Source organism: Erythrolamprus reginae, chromosome 3 (genome assembly GCF_031021105.1).
Source record: "Erythrolamprus reginae isolate rEryReg1 chromosome 3, rEryReg1.hap1, whole genome shotgun sequence".
NCBI lineage: Eukaryota > Metazoa > Chordata > Lepidosauria > Squamata > Dipsadidae > Erythrolamprus > Erythrolamprus reginae.
The window spans coordinates 38,969,861-38,994,983 of NC_091952.1; the positions used below are offsets into that span (position 1 = coordinate 38,969,861).

A 25,123-nucleotide genomic window follows, 5' to 3' on the forward strand; every position below is an offset into this window, starting at 1 on the left:
GCCCCCCAGGCCGGCTGCCACGTTTTAAAACACGCGCGCTGCTTCGCAGCTGCCTCTGAACGCTAACTTCCGCGTTCGGCGGCAGCGGTTTTTTTTTGTTGTTGCACGGATTAATTGACTTTACATTGTTTCCTATGGGAAACAATGTTTCGTCATACGAGCGTTCCGACTTACGAGCCTCCTTCTGGAACCAATTAGTCTCGTAAGTCGGGGTTCTACTGTAGTGTCAGCCCCTAAGCCCCAACATTTTTTCCTTAGACTATCCACGATTGACCTCCAGATTCCTTAGAGGTCAGTAAGGGGCGTGCATAAGTGCACCAGTGTGCCTTCCGTCCCCTGTCCAATTGTCGCTCCTTATCTCATTTATCTTTTCTTCCTTTCAAATATGTTCACCTACACTTTTATATCTTTTCTTCTATTCTTTTCTTTATTTATATTACTACATATCTATTCTCTTCAATGTGTATTATGTATTGGACTAACTAACTAACTAAATGTAAATCGCTCCAAACTTGGCTGCCGAAAATATGACTTCAGCCTGGAACTCACTACCTGACTCTGTCGTTTCTTCCCCTAACCAAGATCTTCAACCTTAAATTAACTACTGTTTACCTCTCCTCTTTTCTAAGAGGTCTGTAAGGGGCGTGCATAAGCGCACTATTGTGCCTACCGTCCCTGTCCTTCTGTCCTATTATCCTTTTCACCACTTCTTTATACTGTACTTTGTTAACACAAACTATAACTCTATACTTGTTTGACAAATATAATAAGCAAACAAACAAATAAAATGGACACCATTTTCCCAGCATCAGACCCATAATTGTAAAATTTGTTTGTTTCCTGTTATGTCCTGAAGAAGTTGGGAAGTTTTCACTCCAGTCTGATAGGAAAGTAAAGTAGGAAAATTCTGGTTGGCTCCCTATTTAAACCCCTTGGATACTGCTGCTAGAGGTTACTCCTTGTAATCTTATAAAGAGCTCAAGTCACTCCACCAGTAGCCCATCTCTTCAGAATTGGAACTCAACACCGCCGATTTTGCCAGTGAAAAGTGCCTCACAACACAATGATAGGAAGGCCATAGGAAGACATGATACTAGTATACGTGATACTAGTAAAAGCGAAACATTAGGACAGGGGACGGAAGGTACACTGGCGGACTTATGCACGCCCTTTATTTTAAGAAGGGAGGGTAGCCAAACGTTCCTATTGGATTTTAAACTTTTAAAACACTTCCAGAAGTACCAACTATGAACTCAATCTCAGATTTAATAATAATAAGAAAGCGATTGGTTTTATTAAAAGCACAGCTAGAAGTAAGGTAATCACTCTTTCTTCCTCCTCCAAAAAGGACTGAACAAAACGCGAGGCTCGCCCGCTTTCCCAACGCCCCTAACCTTCAGCCTTCTGCGAAAGAGTGAAAACTAGGCAACCCTTTGAGTAAAGTGCGTAATCTTAAAAGATCAGACGCTCCACCAATCACAGGAGCCGCTTGTGTGGAGGAGCACGTGTGGAGGAGCACGCCTCCCCCCGCCCCTCCCACCTGTGATCTCACCAACTTCACATTTCCCCCCATCCTCAAAATTGCACATGCTGCAATCGGGGGTTCCACCCAACTCCGTCACTGTCGCGCTTGCGCAGAAGCGGGGACTACACTTCCCGAGAACCTTGAAAAAAAAAAGGAGGTTTGCGGCGCGCATGCTTCCATCCGGGACATACGCGCTGTGGGCTGCCTCTTCCTCCCTGCCGCTGATGCAAGAGCTGAGCGCGGCGAGGCTGCGTGCAGGACGGAACGAGCCGGGCCGATTGACTTCCTGGGCGGCGGCGTGGTTTTTGCCCCCGCTTCCACTTCTCTTCCTCCCTCCCCCCCTTTGAGACGGGCGCTTCTAAGTTTCTGCTTCTGACGGTCAGGGAGAGCCGCCGCCATGTCGGGAGACGAGGTGAGGACGAGAGAGGCGCCCGGGGCCTTGGGGCGGCGTGAGGCTGGGGCTGCGGCCGCCGCCATGTGAGGAGCCGGGCCTGAGGCCTGCCCGCAACCCTGACGGGAGCCCGGTTGAATGAGCTTTCCTCAGCAAAGCCAGCAGCTCCCTTCTCTCTCCACTCCGTGTCGTACATTTAGAAGCCAGGCTTGCTTTCTTCACCTGAGGAAAAACTTCTCCTTTGTCCTTTTGGTCGCTCTTTCCTGCCCACCCAACCAACCGTGAAATAAGGAAGCCTCCTTTTAACCCCCCTTTCCCTCCTTGGGCCAAACTGAGTTTATGCCGCCTCCTATTCGAAAAAGCGGGAAAGCTTTATATTCGAACCCCCGCTTTTTAAAAGGCAATAGATACAATACGACAGGCATGGTGGCCTCTAACGTGGTTTGAATGGAAGAGCGTCTTTTTTCCCTATTATATAGTGCCAGATGAAATGTTGATTTGGGCGAATGGCGTGGGTCGGAAGTCTTCGGTTTTGGATGCCAGTCTTACGTGGGATCCCTGTTAGGTTGCTGTTCTGGCGGGCCGATTTGGGGGCCTTAATTCAAAATCTCTCAAATTTTGTCATGACTGAAACGCTGCTTTCAGATTCAGTAGAACAGTGTTTCCCAGCCTTGGCAACTTGAAGATACAGTATTTGGACTTCGACTCCCAGAATTCTGGGAGTTGAAGTCCAAATTTCTTCAAGTTGCCAAATTTGGGAAACACTGCAGTAGAGACTTGTATCTGCTCTTGCAAGGCTCTCTTTTATTCCAATGTCTCTGGTGTCTCTTTTATTCCAGTGTCTCTGGTGTCTCTCTTTTTTATTCCAATGTCTCTGATGTCTCTCTTTTTTTCCAGAGTAAATTGTTATAATAATTTACTGGTGTCTCTTTTTATTCCAGAGTAAATTGTTATAATAATTTATTGCTGTCTCTTTTTATTCCAGAGTAAATTATTATAATAATTTTTCAAATCTTGTTAAGAGCGAGCATCAGAAATCTTGTATAATATATCCAAGAGAAGTTGTTTTTTTTTTTAAAACAAGTTTTTATTTTTATTTTTCTCCTCGATACATCACATAGTTACATCATCATAAACAAAACATATTTTTAAAAAATCACCAAAAAACCCCCTCTGCTAACTCTTTGCTGTCAAGAAGTTATGGTGCCATTGGAATTGGGTGGCCAATAAATTTAAATTAATAACATAATTTTGAACTGTCTGGAACTTTTTGTGGGCAGAAAAATCTTATTATTCCGTCGGAATCCTACTATTCAGCCTCTGAGTCCTCTGAGAATTCCGAAAGATGTCTTGATACCTGAGTAAAACCTGCTTGTCTTTCCTATTTAAAGGGGGAAATGTCTCATTTTAAAATTAAAAAGAATTTTATATTTGGAAGTCTTGATCCTTTAAAATATTCCTGTTAAGAAGTATATGAATCAATTTCTTCCTGTTTTGGAAATATGTTTTCAATCCTTAAGTGGGGACACGAGTTTTTGCAGAGGGAAATTTGTTTACTCTTTCAGCCCTTGAGAAATTCTGGGCAATACATAATATGAATTTGTAATAGATTAGAATATAAAACCAATTTGAGTAGACCTCTACATTATTTATAAAGCTGGGGTTGTTAAACTTACTGTCAACTATGTACTGCTATTCCATAACTTTGGGTGCTTTCCTGTGAATTGAATGAATAGTTTCATTTCAAGTTTGGATTTGGCAAGAAATAAATACACCACTTTTGATAATTAAAATTTAATCTGCATGTCATAAATGTTGCTACTCTACTTTTCACTTGAAGGCATGCATGCCCATAAAGAAAGAGTGAGATTTGGCAGTTGCCTTGCCTAAGCAAGTTTGAGTAGATAAAAATCCAAATCTCTAGAATAAGCTATTATTGAACTGTCAGTTCATATTGTCAGCTCCCAGTTGTAGTCCAGTGACTTATTGAAATTATACATAATTGGTTTCTGATTCAGTTTGGTTGGTAGAATGATTTGTAGCAGAAACACTTAAAAAGATTTTCCAATATTTGGAAAACATGTAAGATAAGAATTTGTTTTGAATAATTATGAAGCACTGCCTGCAGAAAGAAGAAAAACAAGGTAGATTTCCAGATATTTAGAACTTTTCTGTTGTCCATAATTCAATAATAACAAAATGTTAGTTATACTAGTGCAGTTAAAAGGACCATAGGTGTATTTAATTTTTTAAGTCATTAAATAATGTGATTTGTGTAGCATGTCAGTGTAGATTTGCATTCCATAGAATGAGGAACTTAATCTTATTTGAAATAATGTAATATGAATTCAGGAATAGACACCTCATGTTTTTTCTTTTGTTTACAACTGCTTGATGGAATATGAATCATAAATCCAAAACGTATAAATTGATTTCCTAGGAATAATACTTTAGGATTGTACTAAAGATTGGCTTAATAATTTCTCTCCAGCCAAAAGAAATTAAATTTCATCTTGGTATAACAAGGCACTTTACATTAGATGAAAATGTGCTTGTATTATATCAGTGGTTCCCAAAGTGGGCGATACTGCCCCCTAGGTGGTGGTGGGATGACTTAGGGATGCTAAGAGGCAAGGGTGGCAGTACGGGGGACATTAAGAGGGACCTGGGGGCAACAGGTGGTTTGCCATACCGGTAACACCATTGGCTCCTTCATTTTCTCCTTCCTTTCGAATGTGAACTTCCCCTTTGAGCATTGTGACAGGCTCTTCCTCATGTCAATCACATTGGGTCTGATAGTGAGCGGTTGAAGAGAGCCAGAAGGGGAGGTGGGATGCAATGCTGAAAGAGACAGCTCTCCAGTTTCTCAGCGTTTGTTATCCAGGCATGGGCAGAGTAGACGGATTGGTCGGATCCTTCTGACTATTCTTTCTTCTGCGCAGATAGAAAAAGACAGATAGAAAAAGAAATGGTAGGAAGGAAGGAAGAAAGAAAGATGGTAAGAAGGAAGAAACAAAGAAAGAAAGATGGTAGGAAGAAAAAAAGACAGAAAGAAAGGTAAGATAGAAAAATGGTAGGAAGGAAGGTAGTCAGATAGAAAAAGGGGGAAGGGAAGGAAGAAAAAGAAAGACTTATGACCACAATTGAGCCCAAAATTTTGGTTGCTAAGAAAGAGCATTGTTTTTTTAAAATATTTTTTATTGGTTTTGTACATTTGAAAATACATAAAACAAACATAAAACAGTGCATAGTGCATGTGCCCATCACCCGACTGACAATCCCACCACCACCATTGTGTGCAAATATTTACTAGTTTATATTCTTTTATTTCCTTAGCTCTAATTTGCATTTGTTTACTATTCAAAGAGTGATTGGCATTTATTTTTTACATTTTCGTCACAAATTCTACTCAACATATAATCTTTCACCTTATTCCATCGTACCATCAGCTTTTTCAATTTATTTTCATCAAAATTGTTTAATCTTATTTCCATGATTTCAAAATAAATGTGATCCCTCATGTACCAGTATCAATTCTGTAATGTCCATTTTTTAGACTCTTTCCAACCCAAAGAAAGAGCATTGTTAAATGAGCTTCACCACATGTTACAAGTTGGCCATGCCCTCCCAGCCACCTGACCACCAAACCAGGCACACCTGAAGTAGGTGGGGTGGGGGGCAGTGAGGTTGAGTTTGTAGCACCAAGGGGGCGGCGGACTGAAAAAGTTTGGAAATCATTGTGTTATACCAACTGAAGGTAATTAATGTATGGATATTTTGCCTTTTCTCCTCCCACCTATAGCTTTCATGGCCATGATTTGCTTTAAAAAGTCTACCAATTGAAACAACATTGGGCCATGTGAAGAATTCCTCCCTGCTCTACAGTCCTGACAGCTCCATTTATTGACTGGCTCATTGGATATTTGTTCTCCTAAATACATATCTTTTCAGAATTATAGATATTTCAACAGTAATACTTCAACATAGATATTAAAGAGACATTAGATCAGAGATGCTCGTTCTAAAGCCTACGGGTACTTGTTGCTAACCAGGTTAATCACCTACCTATCTTTTAACAGATAATTTTAATTTTAAAAACCAAAAGGAGAGTGGAATACAAGAGAGTGCTAGCATCCAGTTGCCTTTCTGAGAAAAAAGTATTTTGTGATAGCTCAACGTGGATGACATTTTATTTATTTATTTATTATTTTATTAATTGGATGTATTAATTGGATTTATATTGAGAGATCCAGCAAAATTATCTCAATATTACATTTATACCCCTTGATTTTGGAAAAGTTCCTATTTCTGCATTAAGTGGACAATTAAAGTGGAAAAAACTAATTTAACAACTTAAACTACTGTTTAAGTTGATGATATTTGAGATACAATCTTTAGTTTTTGTTTTCTATAAAAAGAATATTATAGCTAGTTTCTAATATTAAATCCATTCAAAGACTTAATGTTTCTTGTCTTTAAATAAATATGCTTGTATGTTTGGAGATGTCTTTTAAGGAAACATTATTTTTTAAAGTCCTGTATAACCAGTTAGTATGGTGTGATTCCATACTACTATCAAATGTAGAGCATTATAATTAAGCTTGTAATAGTTTAGACGATGATATTCATAAACAAAATACTGTTTTCTGTATGAGTGTGTGAAAAATTGATAGATCTAGATAGGTTTTGCAGAAATATATTTTCTAGCAAAAAAAAAATATCCCTCTTCATTCAGTGTAGTTTACTGGAAAATAAACATGGGATTGCTTGCAGTTTTAACTAGAATATAAAGAACTTGAATTGCTTTCCATATTTGATCTGAATTTTTGGAACACTATCCAGAATGAGTTTGGTGAGAGAAGTCCATAATATCACATTATTCTTGTTCTATGGGATTCAAAACTACAGTAGTTTTGTGGTTATGTAAACAGTTTGATAATTGAGATGAAGGTGTTTTTATTTTCAGATTAATGATTTAGTGTGAGAAGCACAAATTACCTGATACTTGAGTACCAGATGCTGCTATTCCTTCTGAAACTTAGTAATTGGTACCTAAAAATGCATATGTTTTGGTGGAATTATTAACAATTGTTGAAACTAGTAGATCTTTAAATTGCTAGGAAACCAATCTTGTGTAGATTATTTCTTTGTTCAAATCATGAAAACTTTTTTTCAGAAAGAGTTCAGCTATTTCCTAATGTACTCTGTACAACATGGTAGAGATCTTAATTGATAAACTTCTATTATGTTGTGTTTTATTTATAATTTAATAAATGTTTATATTTATACGTATACTTATAAATCTAGAGTTGAAAATTTGTATTAATAAAATATTATTGTTTCTTACAGATGATCTTCGACCCTACGATGAGCAAGAAGAAGAAGAAGAAGAAGAAGCCTTTTATGCTTGATGAAGAAGGTGGTGATGCACAAACAGAAGAGACACAGCTATTAGAAACAAAAGAAGTAGAGCCAGAGCCAGTAGAAGACAAAGATATAGAAGCTGATGACGAGGACTTCAGAAAGAAAGGTAAGCTATTGTAGATCTATTACCTTATTTTCCCCAAAATAAGACATTCCCTGATAATAAGCCCAATCGGGCTTTTGAGTGCATGGCAATAAGGCCAAGCACTTATTTCAGGGTTCAGAAAATATAAGACAGGGTCTTATTTTCGGGCTCTGAATATTTATTACCATGTGATACTTCAGCTTTTCTTTTTAAATGAATTTTCAAAAATATCTATATTTCTGGTTTTTTTTCTGTCAAGATGGGGTACTAAGTGTACATTAATGAGAAATAAAATGAACTTTTTTTTGCTTTTACCAAATGGCTGCAATGAAACAAAGAATGAAAAATGTAAAGGGGTCTGAATACTTTCTGTACCCACTGTAGTAATGTGTTGCCTTTCCATTTCAGATGCATCAAATGATTTAGATGACTTAACCTTCTTTAATCAGAAGAAAAAGAAGAAAAAAACAAAAAAGATATTTGATATTGATGAAGCTGAAGAGGGACTGAAGGTCAGTTGTCACAGGGTTAAAGGGCATTTTGTGTCTTCATTTTAGTAACTTAAGATTTAGTTCCCCCCGCCCCCAAATAACCCTTTATACTATGATCTCACCTTAAAAAAAGGAAGAAACTAAAAAAAGGAACAAAGCTATTGTATATTATCAATTTAAAAAATGAAATTATATTAAAGACATTCTAATGCATCCTCTAGACTTGCTTCCTAGGGGACCTCTGAATTAGTTTATTATTGTCATGATCAACAGAGAGGTGCATATTTTAAATATAGCATTGCTTCCAGCTGTACGGATTCAGCTCCAGTGATCTTAGAAGCCGATGTCTTAGAAGAACTTGAACGATTAAAGATAAATAAGGCAATGGGTCCAGATGGCATCCACCCCAGAGTTCTTAAAGAACTCAGATCTGTCATTGCTACCCCCCTGACTGATTTGTTTAACCAATCCTTGTTAACAGGAGAAGTTCCTGAGGATTGGAGAATGGCCAGTGTTGTGCCTATTCACAAGAAGGGCAGTAGAGAAGAAGCTGGTAACTACAGGCCAGTTAGCTTGACATCAGTTGTAGTTAAAATGATGGAGACTCTACTCAAAAAGAGGATAAATCAGCACCTAAAAAACAATAACTTATTAGACCCAAATCAGCATGGCTTTACTGAAGGCAAATCATGTCAGACTAATCTCATTGATTTCTTTGACTATGTCACAAAGGTGTTGGATGAAGGTGGTGCCTTGGATATTGCCTACCTGGACTTCAGCAAAGCCTTTGATACGGTTCCACATAAAGAGCTGATAGATAAATTAGTGAAGATTGGACTTAATCCCTGGATAGTTCAATGGATTTGCAGCTGGCTGAAGCGTAGACATCAGAGAGTTATTGTTAATGGCGAGTATTCTGAGCAGAGTCAGGTTACAAGTGGTGTGCCACAAGGATCTGTTCTGGGTCCTATTCTTTTTAATATATTTGTGAGTGACATAGGGGAAGGTTTGGTAGGGAAGGTTTGCCTATTTGCCGATGACTCTAAAGTGTGCAATAGGGTTGATATTCCTGGAGGCGTCTGTAATATGGTAAATGATTTAGCTTTACTAGATAAATGGTCTAAGCAATGGAAACTGCAGTTTAATGTTTCCAAATGTAAAATAATGCACTTGGGGAAAAGGAATCCTCAATCTGAGTATTGTATTGGCAGTTCAGTGTTGGCAAATACTTCAAAAGAAAAGGATTTAGGGGTAGTGATTTCTGACAGTCTCAAAATGGGTGAACAGTGCAGTCAGGCGGTAGGGAAAGCAAGTAGGATGCTTGGCTGCATAGCTAGAGGTATAACAAGCAGGAAGAGGGAGATTATGATCCCACTATATAGAATGCTGGTGAGACCACATTTGGAATACTGTGTTCAGTTCTGGAGACCTCACCTACAAAAAGATATTGACAAAATTGAACGGGTCCAAAGACGGGCTACAAGAATGGTGGAAGGTCTTAAGCATAAAACGTATCAGGAAAGACTTAATGAACTCAATCTGTATAGTCTGGAGGACAGAAGGAAAAGGGGGGACATGATCGAAACATTTAAATATATTAAAGGGTTAAATAAGGTCCAGGAGGGAAGTGTTTTTAATAGGAAAGTGAACACAAGAACAAGGGGACACAATCTGAAGTTAGTTGGGGGAAAGATCAAAAGCAACATGAGAAAATATTATTTTACTGAAAGAGTAGTAGATCCTTGGAACAAACTTCCAGCAGATGTGGTAGATAAATCCACAGTAACTGAATTTAAACATGCCTGGGATAAACATATATCCATCCTAAGATAAAATACAGAAAATAGTATAAGGGCAGACTAGATGGACCATGAGGTCTTTTTCTGCCGTCAGACTTCTATGTTTCTATGTTTCTATGTTAAATTGTTGTACATTATTTTATGTTTGCTGCTTGTAGAATGTTTATCTTTTTCGTCTTCCTTACCCTCCCAATTGTTCTCTAGGACCTAAAAATTGAGAGTGATGTGCAAGAAACAGTAGAACCAGAAGATGACATTGATTTCATGTTAGGAAAGAAGAAGAAAAGAAAGACAGCCAAGTTTACAGATGAGGAGGAAGATAAACAGGAAGGTAACTTTTTTTGCTGAAGGGTCATGCTGAAGGTTGGTACAAAAAGTGTTGTACCATTTTGGTTTTATACATTTTGATTTTATAACCAGGGTGGAAGATAAGCTATTGTAGCTATTTAGCATTCTGTTAAATGCTGCAATGGTGTAGATATAGTTTTGGTCTAATATAACATTGCCTAATGGCATTGTACAGGATGCCACAATGTCTTCTACAGTGCATTAGCCACAGCAATTTAATTTGTGAGTCCAATAACGGAGTGCTTCAATTAGTCTCTAAGCTTTCTAACCTCTAGCTATGCAGTCCTTTTCACTCTTTGTTGGCCCCGATTGTCATGTCTCTCCCATTTGCCTTTTCAAAATCCAAGATAATACTTGAAAGTATTTGAAAGGTGTGGGGACAGTTTTAGAGTAACATAATTCTGTATGGGTATTCCAATAAATCTCTGGTTTATGGTTTTCCATTTTCAAAAACACCTTAAATAGCATTATAAACTAGCACTATATATATTATCCATCAGTTTCATAGCTGTAATCAACTTATACTGTCTTTGGAAAGCTTAGATCTCATGCTTGTGTACTCATGGCACCACCAACCAAATAAGAAACAAAAGTGCATTCTTAAACTCAAACAGATATGAAATTTCTTTTGATAAGGGATAAGGATATTTTCTATTTGATCTTATTTGGAAACTTTGAGCACTTCTGTGGGAGGAGAGGAAGGATAAATTTGCCTTCCAAGTGCTATGCCTCACATTATTCTTAATACTATCTGGATTAACCCCACCCCGCCCCCAGGGTATCTCCTCATTTAGCAAAGGGTGTAATGTAGGATGTTCTGGCTCAAAAATACATGTGACACATAAAAATATTCTTGTGCACATTGTGGAATGGAAATTGATGGCGTCTGAAATAATGTTTGTAATTTTTCAGCGTTGGAGGAGGATGACAAAAAGGACGATGAAATTTCTTTTAGCTCTCTGTTAGGACCTGCATGGGCAGGCACGGAAAGGGATTACACATATGATGAGGTAAATACTTTTCACATCTTTTAACTAATTCATCATTGGTCTTATAATCTGTAAGGATCATAATATAATCTGAGTTTACATATTGCTTTGGATTTATACTGAAATGAAGAGAAATACAATTTGTAGAGAAGGATAATTTTTTAAAGTTTACTATGCTGACTTTTCTAATTCAGAGAAAAGAAGAAGAAACCGCTATGGTTTAGCAATGATGTAAGGGCTATAGTCAATGAAAAAAAGGCTGCCTATAGGAGGTATAAAGAGTCTGGAAGTATAGCTGATAGAGAGGTGTATAAAATGAGACAGAAGGAGGCGAAACAGATAATATATGCTGCTAAAGCCTCAAAAGAGGAAGAAATAGCAAAATCTGTAAAGAAGGGGGATAAAACCTTCTTCAGATATATTAGTGATAGGAAGAAGAAAAACTGCAGCATCACAAAACTTAGTACCGGGAATAATACATGCATTAATGGGAATAAGGAGATCGCTGACCATTTCAATAGCTACTTCTGTTCAGTTTTCTCAAAGGACACCTTACAAAATAATACTATAGAGGGATATAGCATTGCTTCCAGCTGTACGGATTCAGCTCCAGTGATCTTAGAAGCCGATGTCTTAGAAGAACTTGAAAGATTAAAGATAAATAAGGCAATGGGTCCAGATAGCATCCATCCCAGAGTTCTTAAAGAACTCAGATCTGTCATTGCTACCCCCCTGACTGATTTGTTTAACCAATCCCTGTTAACAGGAGATGTTCCTGAGGATTGGAGAATGGCCAGTGTTGTGCCTATCCACAAGAAGGGCAGTAGAGAAGAAGCTGGAAACTACAGGCCAGTTAGCTTGACATCAGTTGTAGTTAAAATGATGCCTGGGATAAACATATATCCATCCTAAGATAAAATACAGAAAATAGTAAAAGGGCAGACTAGATGGAACATGGGGTCTTTTTCTGCCGTCAGTCTTCTATGTTTCTATTTCATGCTTTTTCCCTCAGGTAGATAAATTCAATAAGGTATGAATATGTACTAGTATTAATTTGTATGTTAATCATCAATAATGATTGACTTGATTTTTTTTTTATTCCTTGCAGTTGCTGAATCGTGTATTTAACATCATGAGGGAAAAAAATCCTGATATGGTAGCTGGTGAAAAAAGAAAATTTGTTATGAAACCTCCCCAGGTTGTAAGAGTAGGAACAAAGAAAACTTCATTTGTTAATTTCACAGATATCTGTAAACTGTAAGTTTTTTTATATTGCAATTTGGGACAGGAATTAGTAAAAGTTTGGTTCAAGGAATTGTGTTATTGATATTGTTCAGTTATGAACTGTGTGTTTACATAGACAAAACATTTAATTCATCTGCAAGTGCATATAGTATCTTATTCTGAAATGACTCTTGCATGAGTGCATGATTCATTAGGTGATTCTTTTTAGCCAATCTAATGAAGTGAATATGGTTTATTGGCTTTCGTGAAATTCCTGTTCATATGTGCTAGGGAAATTCCTTGTGAAGTTGGGATAATATCTGGAAGTGTGTTAGAACCACCAGAATAATGATTAATTAAGTGGAATAATAATAAATTAATATAAAACAATGGCCACCAGGAAATATTGATTTTTTTTAAAAAGCTACATCCTTAACATCCTTTTTCTTCAGATCTTTAGACTGAACCTCTAAAGCTTGGGAGAGTCAAGATATAATGAGATATTGGAATTGAGGTTTACTTGCATACGAACATTTAGTTAAATGCTTGAATACTTTTAGAAAAATAAATAAAAGCATGGGGTTATGCATGGGTTTTGAAATAAATTTATTTCTTTTACATATATGTACAGGTTGTAATGTCGAGCAAATTATTTTTATAAAGGTACTCCTTGACTTACGATGAATTAACCAAAAGCTACTTATGACCTCGTCCCAAAGTTGTGGGTCCGTGTAGCAGCCCTGAAGTCATTCACTCTTATGTCATTCAGTGCAGGGATGCTGCAGTGTGTTCCCCCTCCCCCCACAATTCCCCCACAGCCCTCCCACACCATTGGGCTACACACCTTTTTTTCTTATTTTTCAAACATATCTGGAGCTTGATTAAGGAAAGATGATAAACCACCCCATTGCTGGGCTACATGGCACTATCCTGAAAGAGGCTCCATTTTCCACATTGAATTGTGGTCTACCAGAAAATAATGTCTGCTTCCGGGATTGCACCATGTGACTCAGTAACAAATTGGCTTGCTCTGCTCCCCTAATGTGAACCTGGTAGAATTTGCCATGTTTTGTATATACATGCTGTGGCGCTTGGCTTAGCAAGGTGTGGCAAGTTGCTTTGTTGCCTGTATGGTATGATCCTGGGAAGCAGCTGCCATTTTCCAAGTGGTCACACTGAAGTGTGGCTACTTAGAAAAATGGCTGCTTCCAGGATTGTGTCATGTACCCCAGCAACAGGCTGAATTGCTCTGCTTCTTTAATCTGAACTCCAGAAATCTTCAAAAGGTATATGCGTAATGAGTGACGTGGGGTAAGGAGGAGGAGGGTGTAAGGCCTGGTAGGATGGAGAGCCCAAGGCCTATGAGGATACCAAGAGATGGAAAGCAGAACATGGGTTGCCTTGGGATGAGAGGAAACCTTGAGATGTCTGGGACATGAACTGAACTAGGCCTCTCAGAGCTTCCTCTATCCTCTGTTTAATGACTCATGCATTCATTTAACAATTGCATTAGACAGATCAGGGGTGAAGGGTTCTAAATGATATAATTTCTAACAATAGTGGCCCTGAGGGTTATCTGTATAATAGCTGGATGCTTTTATAATGGTACTGGCAAAAGGTGTTTTGTTTTGGCTTACTCTGAGATAGAAATCTATTCATTGTAATTTGCAAACTGTACCTAGTTATTTTATGAGAATGACATTTCAAACATGTGAAGCCCCAGATAGTTCAGTTCTGACTCGTGTAAATCATTTACTGAAAGTCTTGATCTCATTCATGTGAAACTTCACTGCAAACACTTTTCTTTAGATAAACAAAATGTGCTATTATAATTTACATTGCATTGCCATATTTGATATTACAGTAGATAAATATGTCCTTCGGGGTTGGGCAGCCTAGAAATTGAATAAATAAATAAAATAAATTTTGCTTTCTCAGAGTTTATGAACAAATATAATATGTTTCACTTGAGGTTATTATTTTGTCTGATGGCCTAAGATATTTTTACCTTCTTTTCACTGACTCCTTTATCCTTTATCTTCTTCCAATATCCTAAAAAGATAATAGCTTTTTTAAAAATGTCAATGATTTATATTGGCATTGCACACTATGATAATGAAAGAGATGTAAGTATTTAAGTACAAGTAATTTCTTGTTGTTTTGGTAACTAGATAAACTTTCTTACTTTTAGATTACATCGTCAACCTAAACATCTCCTGGCTTTTTTGCTGGCAGAATTGGGTACAAGGTAAGTACTTCGAACTTAATCTTGTCTGTGATATTTATTCTTCATGAATATTTCTGAATTTTTGATAGTAGCCTCGGTACAAAGGTTATGACAGCTCTTCAGCAAGTTGACTCTTTCAAAAATAACAGTGTTGATGTAAGCCATTTTAAAAATTGGTTTAAGTCACCTGTGCTTAAGTGATTATATAATGTTACAGAATTTAATGCACAAGTTGTGCATTAGGTTTTGTATTTTTAATAAAGCTGTGCAGATAATTCAGGCGGAACTTTTTTTCAGCCAAGTGCCACTCATCAAAGCAGCTGTGCCTTCCTAAAGATTTGGCACTACTGCTTCAATTAATTCTTGACAAAATATTTATTTTCCACATGTTTATGTACCTATAGAAACCTGAGAAGATTTTCAGAATGGCCTTCGCCTTCAGAAGGTGAAAAGACCTTTACCAAATCTTCAAGGGTGAAAATCTAAAGGAAGTCTATATTAAAAATGTCTATTTTTGATATAGTGTGCTTTTTAAAAATTTGAACTTAAGGCAGTGGATTTTTTTTCATCAGCTTTCCTTCATATAGCTATTTGTACATTAGAACTTCCCACCCCTCTTTGATTGATTATTGGAATATTGCTAATACATATTCAAATACTGAAATAGTCAAATTTCACGAAAGAAATATTTCATCAAATAACCAGTTGCCTTTTTTCGGGCAAAGTTAACATTCGTCACATAAAGTGATTGCATAGTAAAATTGGATACAATTCCTGCTGTAGGCTTTTCTCACAAAATGAAAGTCCTAGTTCCCATTCTTAGCTTTAAATGTCCACTTTTGCTGAGTATGTCTGGCATAGACAATGTCCTTCTGTTTATTACCTAGTTGACTGACATTATTTTTGCAGTATGGGATTAGTTGTGGTCAAGTAGAGACTGACCATTCAAGGTTACAGTTTTCTGTTGATGTGTCTGTGTAATGGGAGTCTCTGACTAGAAGTTAACAATAATGAAGGAATTATGGAAAATATACATACAATACTGATACACATATATTTGTATGTAAATATTCAAACGTTTGAAAAATATAACCATTCCCTGTAATGTGGCCTGTGGGAAAAGTTTAAAGGAAAACTATTTTGCTTTAACTTATAAAATATGAAAGTTTTCTGATCAGGAACCCAGATTAACTTGAATTTTGTACACTTTTAAGTTATTAGTCAACAACATTCTGCTAGCACTACTGATTGCCACTCTCTGTCTGCAACGGCCACTTTTTTGGCTCAGTCTGCAATGTGGGCATAAGAAGGATACATAGATATTGCATTTATTCTCTTTTATTACTCTGTTCCATTTCTATCATTGATGCTCTCCTCTGAATACTGTGTTTTCTGTTGTGTTTTTTTGCCCTAGAAGGCAACACATATCCATAGCATTTTCTTGTAGCTGTTTTAGAGCATTTATGCATGGTATGTTTGTGTGTGTGTTTGTTAGAAAAATGGGGTTCTTTTTAAATATTTTAAATTATATTTGTTATGAATTGTATCTTGCTGTGAGCCGCCCCGAGTCTGCGGAGAGGGGCGGCATACAAATCTAAATAATAAATAAATAAATAAATAAATAGCTCGCCAGAAGCATTTAAAGGAAAATAGCTGTTGTATTTCCACAAAAGCTACAAGATATACCAAGGATATTAACATTTGTAGGTGCATGCTGTTGAGTCAATCTTGACTCCTGGGCAAGTCCTTGCAGTTTTTGTAGCTATATCTTTGTTAAGTAGCTCGCCATTGTCTGCTTCCAAGAGATATGACAGAATGATTGGGCCAAGGTCATCCAACTGGCTTCATGCCCAGGGCAGAACTGGAACTCATAGTTTTACAATTTCTGTTTTGTGCCTTTAATCACTACACTAAACTGGCATCATATTTTTGTGTAGCCCTGTTTTGGGTATAAAGTCATCAACTTTTAGGAATTTGTTTAGTTTTACCATGTGATAAATTGGAGTAAATTGCAGTAAATTGGGAATCTTTGAATGAAGATTTGCATATATTGTGAGTATTTTGGAAGCCCTGAAGCCTTTGTGTTGTTGAAAACATGGAATTCTAATTTTATTATCTTTATTTTATTCAGTGGTTCAATAGATGGCAACAACCAACTTGTAATCAAAGGAAGGTTCCAACAAAAACAGATAGAAAATGTCTTGAGAAGATATATCAGTAAGTGTATTCTGTAATTGAAGATTTATGCTGCTTCATTTCAAGTTTTTATTATTGCTTCTTACATAACTATTAATTGTGCCAAAATTATCATCTTGTAATTTCATTAAAACATTCTGAAGCTACTATATTTTTGCTGGTTGTCAAGAAGGGGAAAAAATGCTACAGTACAACCAGAAATGTTATTTTGAGGAATCACCTGCTATGAGGTGGAACAATTATAACTGAATGTTTGTATTGGAAAATGAAACTCTTTGGTCTTTTGGTTATATACTAAAAAATTATTCATTCTGGTTTTAGTTGATATACAGTGATCCCCCGCTCGTTGCGAGGGTTCCGTTCCAGGACCCCCCGCAACGAGCGGGTTTTCGCGAAGTAGCGCTGCGGAAGTAAAAACACCATCTGCGCATGTGCAGATGGTGTTTTTACTCCCACAGCGCTAGCGAGGAGCCGAAGATTGGGGGGGGGGGGCGGCTGTTTGCCGCCGGCATGGAGGGCTTCCTAGCAGCCCCCCAAACCCGGGTTGGGGGTCCGGGGGGCGCTGGCTCTCGCCGCTTTCGAGCTGAATCCGGGAGCGAACTCGCTCCCGGACTCAGCTGGAAAGCGCCGAGAACGAAAGGCAAGGAACGGCTTTTCCACGCCGTTCATTCTCGCCGCTTTCGAGCTGAATCCGGGAGCGAATTCGCTTCCGGACTCAGCTGGAAAGCGCCGAGAACGAAAGGCAAGGAACGGCTTTTCCACGCCGTTCATTCTCGCCGCTTTCGAGCTGAATCCGGAAGCGAACTCGCTCCCGGACTCAGCTGGAAAGCGCCGAGAACGAAAGGCAAGGAACGGCTTTTCCACGCCGTTCATTCTCGCCGCTTTCGAGCTGAATCCGGGAGCGAACTCGCTCCCGGACTCAGCTGGAAAGCGCCGAGAACGAAAGGCAAGGAACGGCTTTTCCACGCCGTTCATTCTCGCCGCTTTCGAGCTGAATCCGGGAGCGAATTCGCTCCCGGACTCAGCTGGAAAGCGCCGAGAAGGAAAGGCAAGGAACGGCTTTTCCACGCCGTTCATTCTCGCCGCTTTCGAGCTGAATCCGGGAGCGAATTCGCTCCCGGACTCAGCTCGAAAGCGCCGAGAATGAACGGCGTGGGCGGGCGAAGGGCGGGCGGCAGCGAGGAGTTTGCGTGGGCGGTGGGGAAACTCCTCGCTGACGCCAGCAAGAGGGGGAAGACTCAGGGAAGCCGCCCAGCAGCTGATCTCCCGGTTGCCATCTACGCATGCGTGCCCACGGGCACGCATGCGTAGATGGTATTTTGACTTCCGGGTTGAAAAATAGCGAAGTACCCTGTTCGCAATGGTTGGGGACGCAATAAACGGGGGATCACTGTAATAGTATTTTTTGTTTCCATGAGTTAACAAAATGTATTGTTGCATGGAAACAAATGAGGTAATAATTGAATTGTATTGAGTATAAACGTTATGTGGTTATTTCCATGTTCTATTGTGAGCTGCTTATTAAAAGATTATAGAGGTACATTATTAAGAATCTCAGACATCTTCAATACAGAGGATTGAAAAATGGAGTCTTGAAAAAGAAGCGTGGCAAATGTTGCTGATCACTTACAATGCTTATTTTGTACAGCATGGACCAGTGATGTAAACTTAGTGAGTAGCGAAGAAAGCAAATAGAATAGTTAGATTTTAGTTCTGAACAGACAGGTGGGTTAATAGTGAACCATATTGAGGTTTCCTTTCACAATTCTGTGTTAGATTGAAAAAAGGTTGACTGATAATACAGTTGTGACTTTTGTATCTGCCAAAGCCAAAAGTCAATTCTCCCAAGCTACTTTCAAGAGGTTCTACTTCTTTTGAGTGATACATAAGTGCATACAATAATGGGCAGAAAAATTATATTTTAAGGGATGATAACCTTGCAATGAAAGAGATAAATACTCTGTTTGGAAGATGTGTGTGTGTGTGTGTGTATGTGCGTGTGAGGACTTTATAAAGCCGGGTCAAAAAACAATGTGATTTACTTGGTGGTGTTAAGATGTCACAGCTGGTAAGTAGGAAGGAGATGGTAAGAAGTAAGAAGCAGATGGAAGGGAGGAAGGAAGGGAGGGAGGAAGGAAGATGTTAGGAAAGAAGACAGACAGACAGAAAGATGGTAGGAAGGAAGACAAAGAAAAGAAAGAAAAAAAGAAAATGTTAGGAAGGAAGATAGAAAGATGGAAGGAAGGAAGACAGAAAGAAAGAAAAAGAAAAAAGAAAATTGATAGTAGGGAAGAAAGACAGAAAGAAAGGGAGGGAGGGGAAGAAAGAAAGATGGGAAGGAAGGAGGAAAGAAGGTAGGCAGAAAGGAAGAAAAGGCGGACAGAAAGAAAGAAAAAAGATGGTAAGTAGGAAGGAAGACAGAAAAAGAAAGGAGAGAAGGGAGGGGAGGGGAGGAAGAAAGGAAAGAAAGATGGATAGTAGGAAGGAAGGAAGACAGAAAGAAAGAAAGGTAGTAGGAAGGAATGAAAGAAGGCAAATAGAAAAAGGAGGGAGGGAAGAGGGGGAAGAAAGAAAGAAAGAAAGAAAGGTAGGCAGATAGGTAAGTAAGTAGATAGGTGGTAGGTAGGAAGGAAGACAGACAGAAAGAAAGGAAAGAAAGAAAGATGGATGGGAGGAAGGAAGGAAGGAAGAAAGTAAAGGCAGGCAGGAAGATAGAAAAAGGAGGGAGGAAAGAAAGAAAGAAAGAAAGAAAGAAAAGACAAGACTTATGATCACAATTGAACCCAAAATTTTGTTTACTAAGCAAGAGTGTTGTTAAATGAGTTTCACTACATTTTACAAGTTAGCCATGCCCACCTAATCACCTAACCACCAAGCCATGCCCACTTGAAGGAAGTGGGGGTGAGGGGCAGTGAGGATGAGTTTGTAGCACTGAGGGGGCGGTGGACTGAAAAAGTTTGGGAACCACTGATGTAAATGATAAATGCATAGTGGATAAACATGTGTTTACTCTTTGTTTATACTTTCTTATTGCTAATATAACTTATTTAATTGTTCCCACAGAGGAATATGTCACCTGTCATACATGTCGGTCACCAGACACAATCTTGCAGAAGGACACCAGATTATATTTTTTGCAATGTGAGACTTGCCATTCGCGCTGTTCTGTTGCCAGCATTAAAACTGGTTTCCAGGCTGTCACAGGCAAGAGAGCACAGCTCCGTGCCAAAGCTAACTAGTTGGCTGGTTGACCCTGAATTTTTGCGAAATGATCTGGGTGCAAATGGCTGGACAGGCTTACAACCTGACTGGATTTCCGATGTATTAAAACAAGATAGTAAAAGCTGCTTTGCTTTGGGCTGGTCTATGAGATTCTTGCAAGATCAGGTCCTCAAGCTGTTGGCATTTGCTAACTGAATATTTTACCAACTGTCAAGTGATGAGAAGGGAGGTGCTTTTTAAATCTGTTCATAAAATTCTGTAAAATGCAAGAGAAATTAAAGTTATTATAACAGTGACTCTTTCATTTGAATTTTTTGGTTCCTCTGTTAACAATAGTATGAATACATGCAAGTGTCATGGCCAATTGTGTTATAAAACATTTGTTGTCCTAATTAAGTGTATTGTAAAAGCAAATGGGCACAGTTGAATTAATGTAATGGAAACATATCATAGAATATTAAATCACAAATAGGTTCTCCCAGTTGAATATCTCCATGCATATAAGAATTTCATCATCTGGTTATAAGGGACAAATCCCACAGAGAAATGTGAGATTTGTATTAATTGGGTTTAGGTTAGCTGTCTGTAGCCAGCTTTCCTTTGCATTTGGGTGTTCACTTTTTGCATTAGGATGGTCTAATAAACATTATTAAAATATATCAAGATGCCATATTAATGCATGTAATTTTGGGAAAACATTGCAGTGTAAATGCACATTATCATTGCCATAATCTATTTAGAGTTTTTGTAATGCTAGCTTTCAGTACTGTACTAAGAAAGTTATATCTTTAAATTGTAAAAATGAATTATGTATGTATTACCCATTTAATGAAAACACAAAAGTTAGAAAAGTTAGCGCAGCTATTAAAACTTAAATAATCTTGCATTCCTTTCACCCCCCCACCCCCAAAAAGCACTGTACTTTCAGTTTTGGAAAAGGATACTCGGTGTATGTTCTTCCTATCAAAGTATTCGTCAATTTCAGGACTGACCCAGAAACCAAGCTGTCAGAAAGCTTGGTGATCTTTATGCAGTAGTTGCTATCTATTTTGTCAGTTTTTCCAGGCCTTAAAGCAGAGTTATTTAAGGTTATTGTATTCATTGGGATCTTTTAAGAGGGACTTTGGATAAATTAGTACAGATGGGCTAATAGGACATGTGGCCTTAGTATTTGGGATTTTTGACCAAGGATGTGGGAATAGAAATAAGTGGACATCTTTGCAATTGAATATTATTATTGGCGCTGATGCTGAACAGCGTGGGTTCAGATTTGATGGCGACACCAGTTATTGGTGAGTGATGTAAACAAAAGGGCTTATACATGCACGGGTCTGCGTTGGATAAATTGGAATTTAAATGGCAAATACTATTCCCCGCCCCCACAAAGTATAGAGCGATTTGTAAGGCAAGGCAATAAGTAAAATTATAATTTGTTATTTTGTTTCAATCTTTTTTTTTCATGTTAGCTGCCCAGAATTGCAGTTGCAAAATAGGTGGCCATATAAGCTGTTTAGATACTTAATGTGTGGAATGAGGATTTAACTGGTGAATACTAAAAATGAATCTTGATGTGGTGGTGGGTATATGTGTAAAAATTACTTTCCTTCTGTGAAGAACTTATAAAATAATTAGAAAAGAAATTGCAATAAAGTTATTAATACCTATCTCATTCTTTCTGCAAATACTGTTTATGTGTCTAGTTAAAGAATAGAATATAGAATCTGGAGTCAGCTGATGAATTTGAAAGATGGAAGAAAGTATACTCATAGCACATAGTATTCATCATTACTAAATATGATACAGACTGCCAAATTGATGTTTAAAGTTAAGTCCATAGAACAGGCAGTTTTTATGACAATTGCATGATTTCACCAGGGTCAACTGGAGAGGAGTTTTTCCTCATATCCTCTGTATAATTCCTCAGTTATCCAATGAGGCAAAATTGGGCTGGATTACATAATACTTCAGTATGATCTACCAGGATCTTTAAATTTTTTGCTGCTTGGATATTTTAAAAATGTGATGCTTTTGAATTTAAAACTAAAACATTTGCAAGGTATAAGGAATAGTGCCTTTTCACTACTGTTTCAATATTTCTGATTTATCTTACAACCCTTGTTATCAATATTGAAAGGTATTTGGTTAACTAAAGTTGAATCTAGATTTTTTGTTGGAATTGTAATTTGTATGTAAATTGACATTCAACTGAATTTGCCAGGGAATTAATTTTTATATTTTCTCCAAAGGTTTTTAAGAGTAGAAAAGTCTAAAGTCGTTTTTTTAATGACTTAAATAGCATCTGAGCTGTAATAAATGTTGGATGTACCTTATAAATTGAATAAAGTCAGGATCAGTGACTCTTGTATAATTTTCCAAATGTTGGTTGTTTTCACAGGATGCTTTTGCTGACTTACCCAGTATTGTTTAAAGCCTTCTGGATAATGCAGAAGACTTCTTAGGATTGTTTGAAAGTGTCATAATGTACAAACCTTGTTGAAGCAAAGTATTTTTTTATTTTTTTATTAGGTTTGATTTCTGTAGCTGCCCGTCTCAAGTGACTCTGGGAAGCAAGCATTGTAAAAGCATAAAAACAATTTAAATCAACATAAAATAAATATATATATGAATGCAGAGTAAAATTATTGGCATGAATATTAATATGGATAAAAAAGGTCCCTTAACATTCCCAGGTGCCCAAATCTAGGCACAAAAGACCAACAAGAGTTTGGTCATTATAATTTCTGAGGAAAGAACGTTCCAGATGGCAGGGGTTCATTTTTCATTGCCTCATTCATTTGAAAAATGATGAGTACATTTGCAGGATTTTGATTCAATTTGCAGAACTGGATTAGAAAATCTAGTCATGGTATGTTATGCTTAAATGTGAATCAACAAAGCTGTTTTGGGTTTCTACTTGCTAAACAGTTTGACTCCTTTTTATTCTGGCACTTGTGACATTCTGAAGGCTGGGATAATCATTTATAGTTGTAAGGTATAGTTGGTACTTCAAGTAACTATAATATAATAGTGAAGTGTTTGAGTCTAAATCAGCCCCCCCCCTCTTTCTAAAGGAATCTACTTCTATTCTGAGCATTTAAATACTGTATCTCTTTCCTAAGAAGCTGGTCCTATTTTTTCTTTTTTCTCTTTTACAATAAAAATATCTAAAAATTGAGTGTTTATCTTCCTGTTCTTTGGATAGATTGCACCTAGTTTTATCACCATCAATGAGCTCGTCTTCAGATCTGGCCATTCTTTGCAGCATGCCTCCCTTATCAGCTGCCCAGGGTCACCTTGAACCGTGAGATTGGCAGCATATGAAATTAATAACTAAACTGCCCCACTAATCATTCTTAAAAGAGCCATTCATAAGGATACATCTCCATTTCCTTCATTCCATTGCAGACACCTTATGTTTGTCTTGAGCTAGTCTGACAATCAGAAACCATTTTTCATCTGATACAAGTCTTGCCATATGATTTTGCCTTTGATGCCCCCCTTTTATGGAAATACAGAACACTTAGGTCCTTACAAATGTGTCTTCCCTAATGGGCTGGGTAGAAAACAAAGAAGCAGGAGCCTCTTTTGGTTTACCTGGAAGACTTACCTGCAACTCTTATACCCTAATATGATTGCTGCAGTTATTTTTCATCATGGGGTAAGGCTGGTGTTTTACTGTGCTGTGAATTCCACTAAACATAATGGAATCCTATTAGTATCTGCCAGGCTCCCCTGATACTTTCTTTGTGATTATCTAAACCCACAATGGCAACATGCAATAACTTCAGTGGCAGCCATAAATTGTTCTGAGATCTTATTGGGCAGACATTTGTGAACATTTTAGAAATATTTGCAATCCTGCAGAACTATGATCCATGGTGTCATCGGGCTACTTAAATTTTATTAATAGATGTAAATGTCTTTGATGTGTTAATGTCTTTATTGCATATTTTAAGTCAACATTCACTGTCTTTGTAAAAATATATAAGGAGCTCTAGGATTAATAATGGGATAAATTGAGATATCTATTCCAATTTATGGGATGAATTTAATAAGTCTTCTCAAAAAGCTCCTTTGAATCCTGCTTTTTCATCATGCAGATTTAAGGAATGACTCATGCCTCTGCAAACCTATGAAAAGGGGTTGTTGGTGCTCAGGAGGCTATAAAGGCATCAAAAGTTTCCCCTGTCCAATCATGGTTGACTCAAGAGGGCAATGCTGATCTCTGAATTCTCAGCCAATTGAGTCTGTTGTCTTGAGAGACATGGCCAGCATGAAAATACAGAATGAATTAATTTTCTGGCTGAAGCAGCGCCTATTTATTTATTTATTTATATTTGCATTCTTTTCAACTGCTAGATTGGCAGAAGCTGGTGCGAGAATGGTAGCTCACCCTGCCATGCAGTGCTTGAGTCTCAAACCTGGACTGTCAGTTAGAAAACCTATTACAATATCTTAAGATTTTTACCTCCATCAAACCAAAGGAAGATAGTAGTCAATTTTTTTTAATGTTACTTTTCCCAGGAGTGGTCAACAGAAATCCCTCCAGATGGGAAAATCATAAGGAGCCTCAGGGTTATAGGAAAGGGATTTGTAGGAAGTTCTTAATTAGTAATGTTGACTTAAAAAGTAATGTAATTATTTTTTTAAAGTAATTTATTGAACAGATTTGCACAAACACTTAAAATTCTTCAAAGTACTGTCCTTGGGCCTCTACACATTTTTTCCAGCGACTCTATCATGACTGGTACGCGCTCTAGAAGGCATCTTTGGGGATCTCTCGCAAGGTCTTCGTCACAGCTGATTGGATCTCTTCTATGGATGAAAAACGCGCCTTGCCACAATGCTACGAGTACACGAGTTCCTGGCCAAACACCAGGTGCCAACACTGCCCCAACCCTCCTTTAGTCATGTTTTCCCAGCAGACTTCTTTTTGTTCCCAGCCCTAAAAAGAACCTGTTTTTTGACCAAAGAAGAGATCCAATCAGCCGTGACAAAGGCATTGTGAGAGGTCCCCGAAGACACCTTCCAGGGCACGTACCGGTCATGGCAGAGTTGTTGGAAAAAATGTGTAGAGGCCCAAGCACAGCACCCTGTATATGAGTGCACTTTATCTATAATAATGAACAATAGTGTTCATGAAAGTATATAAAGAATAGCATTCTCCACCAAGCAAACTGGCACTTACTTCATTTTTGCCAA

At 37.9% G+C, this 25,123-nt stretch overlaps 1 protein-coding gene across 1 annotated transcript; it reads left to right on the top strand.

Moving 5' to 3' along the window:
• The first annotated feature begins 1,634 nt into the window (after positions 1 to 1,634).
• EIF2S2 (eukaryotic translation initiation factor 2 subunit beta) lies at positions 1,635 to 20,217 on the top strand. Its single transcript, XM_070744866.1, has 9 exons — positions 1,635 to 1,937; positions 7,266 to 7,446; positions 7,834 to 7,937; positions 9,920 to 10,046; positions 10,976 to 11,073; positions 12,161 to 12,309; positions 14,468 to 14,524; positions 16,635 to 16,720; positions 19,763 to 20,217. Exons 1-9 carry the CDS (start codon positions 1,923 to 1,925, stop codon positions 19,936 to 19,938), a joined length of 993 nt encoding a protein of 330 aa, XP_070600967.1. The 5' UTR covers positions 1,635 to 1,922; the 3' UTR covers positions 19,939 to 20,217.
• The last annotated feature ends 4,906 nt before the right edge of the window (positions 20,218 to 25,123 follow it).